The sequence below is a fragment of the Anguilla rostrata genome, chromosome 3 (genome assembly GCF_018555375.3).
Source record: "Anguilla rostrata isolate EN2019 chromosome 3, ASM1855537v3, whole genome shotgun sequence".
NCBI lineage: Eukaryota > Metazoa > Chordata > Actinopteri > Anguilliformes > Anguillidae > Anguilla > Anguilla rostrata.
Genome location: NC_057935.1, coordinates 11,978,344 through 11,989,038, shown reverse-complemented (window position 1 = coordinate 11,989,038; position 10,695 = coordinate 11,978,344). Strand labels below are relative to the sequence as shown.

General features: G+C 44.0%; 1 protein-coding gene across 2 annotated transcripts; it reads right to left on the bottom strand.

The window, feature by feature from the left end:
• Positions 1 to 124: 124 nt before the first annotated feature.
• Positions 125 to 8,256, bottom strand: kcnk4a (potassium channel, subfamily K, member 4a). 2 transcript variants are annotated; one of them, XM_064326194.1, is made up of 7 exons: positions 8,113 to 8,256; positions 5,450 to 5,716; positions 3,947 to 4,064; positions 3,391 to 3,551; positions 3,073 to 3,259; positions 2,814 to 2,950; positions 125 to 2,477 (listed from the first exon to the last, which is right to left on the bottom strand). In XM_064326194.1, exons 2-7 carry the CDS (start codon positions 5,636 to 5,638, stop codon positions 1,839 to 1,841), a joined length of 1,431 nt encoding a protein of 476 aa, XP_064182264.1. In that variant the 5' UTR covers positions 5,639 to 5,716; positions 8,113 to 8,256; the 3' UTR covers positions 125 to 1,838. The 2 variants fall into 2 exon arrangements, with proteins under 2 accessions (XP_064182264.1, XP_064182265.1); XM_064326195.1 differs by lacking the exon at positions 8,113 to 8,256 and having other exon boundaries at positions 5,450 to 6,491.
• Between the last annotated feature and the right edge of the window lie 2,439 nt (positions 8,257 to 10,695).

The window sequence follows — 10,695 nt, the reverse complement described above, 5'->3', positions numbered from 1 at the left end:
AATGTAAAAAAAAATGAATGGTGACGTGGAGTCAGTGGGCACATGGATGGCAAATTAAAGCAAGTAAAATCTCCAGCACCTACAATCATGGTTTGACAAAAAAGACGTTGACACTTACACCACACAGTATCCTGCCAATTTTGTTTATTGTCCTTCAGAGAACTTCAGTCTTCAAGTGTGTTTTTTATTTTTTGAGCTTACTTAAATAGCTGTCGGATCTTGGGGGAAAAAAATGATCTCTGGCAAATAGAAGGGACATATGAACTTTTAGTCCATTTGACCCAGGTACAACTGAGAAAACAGAAACCTTCTTACTTAGAATAGGCCCACAGGCCATGCCCTTCCAATAACAAGAAATGACTAAGCACGAGGATCAGTCATGGTACCAATAGATGGAAGTCATACTTTGTAATAATAAAGTTACCTAATAAGGTTATCTTTTATTACCTGAAATGAGTTACCTGAGCAAACAGTTGTGTTAAGTCGGCCCTTAATAACATTGCAAGCATAGGACATGCATTTCAAAACCTTTGACATTTTACTGTAGATGCATGTATGAACCGGGGGGGAAAAACACGATTTATATCATTTACTTAATTCATTATATGACAAATCAACTTCAAAACAAATAGTGTTTCTCAATAGGAGGTTTACAGCTGATCAGCTGAAAGTTTGCATTACATTTGGTGAACTATGGAGGGAACCAGTGGTGGAGCCGCAACTATTGTAGCTGTTACTCCAAGGACAGGCAGCCCTCGTCATATCCTCATTCTGGATATACCTGGCTAGAAAGTTTGTAATAATAAAATATAAAAAAAAAGTTTTTATAAGTTTTTAAAAACTTTTTAGTCAAAACCCCATTTTTTTAAACAGGCATTACTGATTGTTTAGACACTGGAAAAAGAAACTTTTGTATTCAGATAATAGCTTGCATTCATTTAGCCACCTGATATATACCCCAATTTCAGTGTTGTTTTCCATACAGTCAAACACTTGTTTAAGGATAAATACAAAAATTGTTTCAAAATAAATAAAAAAAATGTTTGAGAGAGTACACCCTGGAGATATTGCAGCCTTTACCAGGAAAAGGCTGGCGCACTTGTGGTGTATTTGCACCCTTAAGTCCAGAAGGGGGCGCCATTATACCACCCTGACAGACAACCAAGGCCAGTTGAAGGGGAAAGCAGTTCTAAGGGAGGCTCTTTGCTCCAAGGCACTGCAGAAAAGTCCCTCAGGGCATCAGAGCTGGGAAGACCTGTTCCACTTCCTGCTACTCCATACTGCTGATTCAGTTTTTCACAGGGTCAGAGCAGTTCAAAACTTCTTTGTATACATCTGAATAAATCAAAATTCATTCAGTAATTGCATTGCCACAGTGAAGAGTGGCACACAGATGAACCACGCAGAACATTTCCAGCCTTGCTGGTCTGGAGTTGTCTACGGTTCCTGAAGGTTAATCCCTTCCTAAATCTCTCCTGTCACACACACACACACACACACAAACAGAAAAATGCACACACACATGAGTGTGCACACACCCACACACACATACACACTAACACACACATATATATAACACTAACACACACATATATATAACACAATCAGCAACATCTCCACCAAGTAGCCGACATGAATTCAAATCCAACTTTTGCTCAAGTGAAGGGTCATGAATCTTTTCTGAATGTCAGAATTGACTGAGCCTTCCTCAATATCTATGAGTTTTGGGTAAGGGTGAGCAAAAAAAATAAGGCCTATCTGCTACTCTGGAATCTGGCTTCAGTGTCTGCTGATGCCTCTTGGGCTTCAGACTACATTTCCCATGAGAGCCGGCAACATTAGCTCCTTCCTGGGTCCTCTGGAGGAGGTGGAGGAGGGTCAGAGGGCGGATGCACGTCCCCATTGAGCTCATTGTTTTCCATGTCATTACAGAGGGGAGTTCTGGAACTTTTCTGGGGAAGTTTTTTGGAGCGTCTTCTCTTCGGCTTCCGCGGCGGGACAGAATTGGGGCGGGTGCGGTCGAGCAGAAGGTCCGTTTTCAACCTGTCGCTCCGGGCATCTGAGGACTCATCGATGTAGGCCAGATGCTCCCCAAAATAGTCCAGGGGTTGGGAGTTGATGGAGTCTGGGAGGGAATTGGGGGCCACTTCTCCCCCTGAACTCTTCTTGGGCCACCCCCGGCGTGCCCTCTCTGCGTCGGACACCTCAGAGCCAGACCCGGTATCGTCAGAGTAGTGCGAATTGGACGAGGATCCTGACTCGGACCAGCCGTTGGAAGGGTGGCCATTCGCAGACCCTCCAGCACCCGCCACACTCTGCCCCGCTCCGTGGGTGCGGCCGCGAGGCCCGCGGTGGCGTTTCCGTCGGCGACGGTGGAAGTGATCGTTGAGGTCCAGCCGGCTGGGGATGCGGAAGTCGACAGACATGTTCTGAAAGTTCTGGGTCCAGTCAGTAGCGTGGGCTCTGAGCCCCTCCATCTTACGGGGATCCGAAAGGACAGCAGAGGAGAACGGGAGAGAGAAGAGGTAAGAGGGAGGAAAGCAAAGAAGGAAAGAGACAATGGAAGAGGAGGGAGAAGGAAAAGAATGGGAAGAAAGGGTGGGAGAGAGATCAAGGAGAAAAGAGTGGTGATGGGAGCAGTGTCATAATGATAGTGTCACAATGTACAAAACTACCTCAGTTAGGCTATTGCATTTCTTTACCTTTCATTCTCCCCATTCTCTCTGTACTTATCCCTCACTCTCCCCATCTCTCTGTACTTACCCCTCACTCCCCCCATCTCTTTGTCCTTTGCTGCTCTCCCTCATTCTCACCTCTGCTCGAGTCCTTTTGGACAGCACCCGCAGCCATTTCCCAATCATAGTGAGGATGGAGGCGAAATAAGCCAAGCCAACCAGGATCCAGAACCACACCAGGGGCTTGTAGATGGGGTCATCCTCCGCTTGATCGCCTGAAAGGAGGGAGGGAACAAAAGCAGGGCAAAAATACAGGGAGTGTATGTAGTTTTTATACAGCTTTTTTTATTTTTAATTTTTTAAGTTTTTTTTGACAGACAAAGGCTTCATCTCTTACCTGCCACGTAGTCTCCAAACCCAACAGTAGTGAGGGTGATGACCACAAAGTAGGTAGCTTCCAACAGGGTCCACTTCTCCATTTCTTTAAACACCACCGTTGGCACGGCGATGAAGAGCAGACAGCCCAGCAGGATGGAGAGGACCGCTGAGATGACTCGGACCAGAGTGGGACTGACTCTCCTCTTCTGAGAGACAGAGAGAGGGAGTCGGAGGAAAGGTTCAGGATTTTTTAAAAGAGAAAACACTTCTATTTAACCACAGCTGAGCTCTCTGGCAAGCATGCTCTCGGTGCTGGAGCAGCAGAGCAGCCTCTCACCAGGACGAAGGTCTCTATCTTGCCGACAGCCTTCCTCAGCCCCGTGCCCAGGTGGTCCCCCACCCCTGCAAGCAGGATCCCAAATATGGGGATCCCCACTAGGGCATAGAAGATGCAGAACAGCTGGCCCCAATCTGTCTTTGGGGAAATGTTCCCAAAACCTGGGGCAACAGAGTGTGTGTTTAGCAGATTCACTTTGCATTCAGTTTGATTTGTTTCGCTCCAGAATTACAACAAAAACAACAATAACACTATTACTACTACTACTACTACTGCTGCTAATACTGCTCAAACTACTACTACTACTACAAATACCATGATCATCATTATTACTATTAATGTTATTGTTGTTTTACAACAGGCAAAATTAGAAGTCAACTTCCACAGCCCTATTATATCTGTTCTGTGTTCCCTAAAAGCTGATGTGAATGAAATGGATCAGAAGACAAATCACAGAGAGAGAACAATGCAGATTATTAGACTATTACGGAGAAAAATGAAGTGCTTCTAAGATGGGGTGTTATGGTGACAGGATGGAGCCTTAAGAGCAACACACCAATAGTGGTAATGATGGTACCACAGAAGAAGAACGCACTGGCCAGGTCCCATCTGCTCCTGTAGTCAGATGAATTACTGGTGGGGGCAACGCCTGCTCCAAAAGCCTTTTCTACCTCCTGGAGGGAGGTGCGGGGGGAAGGGGCGGTAGATGGGGTGTGAAATGGAGGAACACAAGGGGAAATGCTAATATAAGAATAATAAATGTTATTTATATAGCAACTTTCTCAGACCCAAGGTCGCTTTATAAAAAACATAAAAGAGATAAAATGCATACTAGATATACAGAGAAATATGAAACAAGAATAAAACAATAGAAAAACAAAATACATGTGAAGACAATAGGATGACACGGAATCATAGAGCACCAAGACACTAAAGAGATTAGAGGCAGAAGAGGGAGTATATTGGAGAGGATTGTTAAGAGGGGGTGTGAGTATGGTACTGCTGGTGGAATAGGTATGCTTTAAATGAGAAACAACGAGAAAGAAGAGGAACAGAGAGGATCTGTTAAACATATATATTTCTCATATCCCCATAAGAAAAAAGTTTAAGTATTAAATTTTTTTGACATAATCAAAATACTTAAGCTTGCATGTTCTTTTAGCTCCGACAAAGATCTCTGACCAAAACATCTGTATTAAAGTTTCTGTGTTGCAAGTAAGCAGTGTTGCAGTAATCAGCAAATCTTTTTTCTACTAGATTCTTGATATTAAGCCCAGAGACTCATGTCCACTTCAAAGGACAAATACAAATTGCCATGTCTTAGGAGGTAAAGGATACCAAATTTGAACTCCACGCTTGTGCCATTTACATGTATTTTCATGTTGTCGTAAATGTCTTTTAGTTAAATAAACACTGCACTGAGGGGACTGGTGGAGAGATAGAAAGAGAAAGCAGATCAGTCTAACACTAGGGGATCAAGAGCAACTCACACAAAGCAAAAGAAACCCTCCCTCTAGTCAAAAATGTTCCCTGAACAAAAAAGAGGTGATATGCTCTTCCAGCATGCTGCAAATCATAGGTTTTTATATTTTACGTTTTATTTAGTTTACTTTTTGCCTATATCTTTTACCAACATGTTGTGGTCAGCAGTGTTCATCAGTACAATGGAAAGTGTACCTGTGATAGGGTACACTATGTTTATCTGCATAATGAAGAGAGCACTGTACCTGTGTTGTGGTCAGCAGTGTTCATCAGCACAATGGAAAGTGTACCTGTGATAGGGTACACTATGTTTATCTGCATAATGAAGAGAGCACTGTACCTGTGTTGGGGTACACTGTGTTTACCTGTATAATGAAAAATGACTGTACCTGTATTTGGGTACACTGTGTTTACCTGTATAATGGAAAATGACTGTACCTGTGTTTGGGTACACTGTGTTTACCTGTATAATGAAGAAAGTACTGTGTCTGTGCTGGGATACACTGTGTTGATCTGTGTAATGGAGAGTCTGCTGTACCTGTAGCCTGAGGACTGCATCTCATTAGGGCTTGTGTACCTGTAAGAAGTCCTGCAGGTGATCGGGGGTGACGCAGGAGTGGTTCCTCAGGAAGCTGAGGCGAGCGCTGTTCAGCTGGAGGTGCTGGCTCCGTTCCCGGGGAGCCTCCAGGTTCCGGAAGACCAGGGCGCCCAGGACCAGGTACAGCAGCACCCCGGTCAGGATGGCCAGAAGGGTGGAGCAGTGCATGGCCACGCCCCTGCTTCAGGCCCAGCGTGTCGGGTCCCAGGGAGCCACTGGCGCTGCTTGCTGTGGCCTGTAGCACAGCTGGGGCAACAAAGATGGCCGCTGTGTCACCAAACCTGCAGAATTACAGCACACACCCCAACATACACATCCCAGCTTAAACCCGAACCTAAAGCAAAGAGCACAGTCTGATCACAATGGGAAGGGCGGGCGTTTCCACCAGCTTCACAAGTGGAGAGAGGGATGAGGGAGAGGGATAAACGGAGGGATTGGGACGGAGTGAGATGGTGCTAATATGACTGAACCATACAGTGAGAAGGAGGGGTTACTGGGAAGGGGGTTATGAGTTTTATGTGTAAATGAAAAATGCTCTATTTATGCTTCCAGGTGTGTGAGAAGGCAAGTGATGTCAGAGATGGAGAGAGAGAGAAAGAGAGAGAGATCAAAAGTGATAGACAGGGAGATTGAAAGTGTGTGTGTGTGTGTGTGTGTGTGTGTGAGAGAGAGAGAGAGAGAGAGACATTGCATAGCTTGTGCATACCAAAAGCCGGTGAGCACTTGGACCGCCTGTTTTCCTTGATGTGATGAAATACAGATGGAGTGAGAGAGAATGAGAATAAACTTTCTTCCTTTACTGCCCTCCTCTGCGTTCTCATGCCACTGAATACTTGTAATAAAGGCTTTTTTGTGGGCACATCTAAATGGAACAAGGGACTGAAGGGTTGCAAAGAAGAACAAAAGGCAGAAAAACAACTGAAGAGGGCTAAAATAATCCTTCGCCAACTTATTTTGGCTCTTGGTTCATGCTTCTAAAACTCTTTACTCCTGACTCCTAAAATAATATCCTAAACACAGCATCCAAACACAGCATAGGAAAGTGCAATCGTTTAATCTGTTTGTGACAACAACAAAAAAAGTATCAGGGAACAAAATGTCAGATATCACGGAAGAGTTATGACAATGATGACAAAAAAAAGATTCATTCTTTGAAATTCCTACATTCTACAAGGAGGGAAGCCAGTGCGGTCTTATTTGTAACATTGCAAAACACAGATTTTTTCCTTTTATAATATTTAGATGTGACATTGACACACTCTTCAATTTGGTTGTCCATTTGAATACTGTGCAATACCAGTGCAAAATGTACAATTCCCTGTAAAGCTGGGAAATCAAAGCTTGTGTGTGCCTGAGGTATGGGTATGCTTTCATAGGTCTGCTTTTGTGTCACTTACAGTAAGTCAATTGGCTGCACAGAACAGCAATGCTGAACCATCACATATCAACAAAAATTGCAGTGGTTTTGCTAACTCCTGTTACTGTACGAAGCATGGAAGATATATGTATATTTGTCTGTGGGGGCAGACCACAGAGAAGGGGGGGGGGGGGGTGCAGCTTTGTAATCACAGACATGAAAGCACAGCCCTAGATCCAATCTAAATATTGTGTGCTTTGTCCGTAGTGCTGAAAACCGAAATTAATCGAGTGATTTTGTATACAATACTATGACTATAGTTGCCACTGATATTTATGAAAACAAGAAATGGGGAGAAAAGCCACATTAGTACAGAGAACACTGTTGTTAGATTGAATGTGGCCCCTACTGAGCACAGAACAAGCACACACATCCCTCCACAGTCTTCTGCTTGAAGCTACCGCTTGGCCTGTGCACGAGTGTTTGGGTAGAAGAGATTTATGGCACAAACATTATATCCAGGACTTCTCATGAGCTCACACACATCATAGCAAAACACACTCACACATGCAGCAGCTCTCCTGAAATCTCCACACATTTGTGAATGCTCTGGTGAACCTTTTTAAAGACAGACAAGCAAGACAAAATAGACAATCCCACTGCATTTACCCAGATATACTACAGTTCAACTACTTTCAAAATTACACTTCAGGTTCATCTTGCAGATGCAGATGAATAAATGAGAAAAAAGCAAAGTACTGAAACTATATTGTTTTTTTTAATGAATACAGATAAAAGATTTAGATGAAGAGCTTCATTTGAAGCTGAAAATGAGCTCTTTAGTTTACCCTTCAGCCTGCTTCTCCACAGTCCCTTACTTTTATCTCTGAATCTCCTGAAGTGCTCAGCTCCACGGAGTAATTCCCATAAAATTTTCCTTCACCGTTCGACACACCTCCATCATTGTCCATCCTCGATTCATTATTTAAGGTGGTTCCTTTACCACTGAGCCTAGTACCTTACAAAGACTATATAAAAAATGATTTCCGACTTAATATGCCTGATAGTTAAAATTTAATGAAAGTGATTCCATTTGTTGAAGCACAGAGAGCTGTGTAGACACACCCATACAGACAGACAACTTCACAGTCTGACAACACTCATGCATTTATGTTTATATGGTACACAAGTTCAAAGCAGAAACCTAACCTCCATCATCCATGTAACCAAGAGCTAGAATACCCATCAACTGAACCCACCGCAACGCGTAAGACTTGCTCCTTACCTCAGCGTTAGTGGTGCTGTGATCCTCCGGTGTCCGTTTATAGTTTGTACGTGCCCTCCTCGCTTACAGATGGCGGCTATCGGAGCGTGCCAGCGTGTGGGGAGGACGCGTGTGCGCGCGTGTGTAAGGAGCTGTTGCAGAATGCCGAGTAAGAAATTAGAAGGCACAACATCAACCTGACTCTCCCAATGGGGGCTGAGAGGGAGGGAGAGGTGGAGAGAGGGATGGAGGGAGGGGTCAATGCAGAAGCACTCTTGGCTCAGCAGAGCTGAGGTCATTCTGTCTTTACTCTGTCTTATCTTGTTTTCTTGTATTAGTTAAGACCGTTATAAAGCTTCTCCATGACAGAGCAAATGTCTCCCACCAGCAAGTTTTATGTAAGCCCACTTACAGTACTGTACATCTCAGCCTGTACATATTCCCAAGCCATTTCAAAATGAAAATGTCATTTAGTCGCAAGTCTAGTGAGTCAGTCCCTCCAATGCACTTTAAATCTGGAGGCACATCAAACAAAGCCAGCAGCAGTAGGGACGTAAAACATCTTCAGGGGTCTGAAGCTCCAGTGTACCAATGAAGAGCGGCTGGGTCTACTCTACTTTATCAAAACCTTACATCGGCCCAAGAGCAGAGGGAGAGAGATTGAAAATGATAGAAAGCAAGAGAGGAAGAGGAAGAGAGAGAGAGGTGACCTTATTTCAACCCACTGGTATATGTAGCACCCGCACATACATTCATTCCTCTCTTGAATCCATGTTTGCCTGGAGGTGCAAAGGGCCTCCTGTGGGCCTAATAATGGACTGCATAATAATGGGGTCAATGGGGAAAGTGAGAGGGGAACCAGTGAAGATCCCCTACATGCAAAGGTCATATCTCATGCATGGAATAACAAGTTAATGTATGCCAAAACTATATTAAGTGTGTGTGTGTGTGTGTGTACGCGCGCATGTTTATATTTCTGTACGAGAATGGCATGTACAAACTCACTTTATTGATTTGATCATTTAGTGTACAACTCACGAGGCGCATTATTGCATCTATTATAAATAATAAATAAGCTTGACATTGTGTACAACAACCTCAGAGATTGTTGTATACAAGAATATTAATATTAACCTTATTATGCTTTTTCATGTTACATATACATATTCATTATCATTAAATATTTCCAAAATACAGAATATTTTCACTTTAATTTGAAAGAAAATTGTATGAAAAATTATTATGGATAATTCTAAGACTTTTAAAGCAAAGAATTTAGTTAAACTATTGGATATTAAATAAATATTTAACAGTGCTTGTCCAGTTTTAATGAGCACTACTTTATTAAAAGGAAGATCAATAAGGGAAGTACAGTATCTTCACATGACTCTTTATGGATACCAAAACCATAGATGCAAGCATCCTGGGTACCCAGGGACTTTCACAGTTAATTACAGTGTGGAGATCTTCGTCCAGCTGCACTGTTAGCATGCAGAAGTGGAGACACACACACACACACACACAGGAGGGACTGGTGCACTGTGGGCCGGGTAGGAAGTTCATACAGTAGAGCGTGGAGGACCAAAACAAAGGCAGTGAACAGCCTTGAGCGGATTACTCTGATTGCACTGCCTGTGCCTTGGCATCTCTCTCTGCTATCGAACTGAGCGCGTGCGTCCCCGTCTCTGTTTACTCCGCGCACAAGCATGAATACCTGTCACCGTGTCTGTGGGGGCCGTTTGGGCTGATACTCGACTCTGCGACGGTCACATTACCCCTCCAGGACACGTGCCAGGTCACCCCGCAGTCCCCCCCACGACCGCCATCGGCCAGAGATGACCCCCATCACAGCCCTCCCGCCCCCCTCCAGCCGCTGGAAATGCTGCTGTGTGTGCAGGCGGAGGAGGATGCGATGACATTCCCAGGGGTATCTGGTTAAAGATATTGAACTTGCAGGCATGCCCATAAACTCCTAAACATTACTCCGTCTCTCCGCTCTCTCTGTGCCTCTGTCCCGATCTTGGTCTCGGTCTCTGTCCCTCCATCCCGCTGCTGCAGCCCTGGTGGAAGGGTGCCAGGCTATTTTTGTACCTAGGCCTGAAATTAAAGATATATCGCACTTTATGAAAGAGCGCCGACATGCCTGTTTTACTGCTGTTGCCCTGTCTATGTGTAGCATTGCATTTACAACCCTCTGGTTTCATGGAAACCCTCCTGATTCATTAGGGAAGATATGGCAAATTACAGTTTATCATTTCAATCAATTCCTTCAAGTAGTTCCAGACGAGGATAGTGTTTCTATGTGATCCTTTTGAAATTGAGATGTGTATGATTAGGTAAGTCTTTGGGATGCAAGTGGTTAGGACTACTGCAGTCCTCCAACCAACACTGACCAAACCCTTAACTTTCCATACTTCCTACTTTAAACCTTCAGTTTCTTTCCCTACCTTGTCACCTCTCCCCAACCCCTACTTCTCTCTGTAAATCCAGGCTTCCCTCGGTCATCTCTCTGACTCACACTGAGGAATGAGTTTATTTCACCAGTGTTTAAATTAAGCATTAAAAAGGTGCATGGCAGCGCAGAGGGTGGAAAGTCTGTGTTGT

What these genes read in the sequence shown, in the direction of transcription:
- kcnk4a (XM_064326194.1), bottom strand. Translation starts at nt 5,638, where the DNA reads ATGCACTGCTCCACCCTTCTGGCCATCCTGACCGGGGTGCTGCTGTAC. An exon ending in GTTTGGAGACTACGTGGCAG is followed by an intron (nt 2,951 to 3,072) that starts GTAAGAGATGAA and finishes CCCTCCTTTCAG; the next exon opens with GCGATCAAGCGGAGGATGAC. An exon ending in CCAAAAGGACTCGAGCAGAG is followed by an intron (nt 2,478 to 2,813) that starts GTGAGAATGAGG and finishes GATCCCCGTAAG; the next exon opens with ATGGAGGGGCTCAGAGCCCA.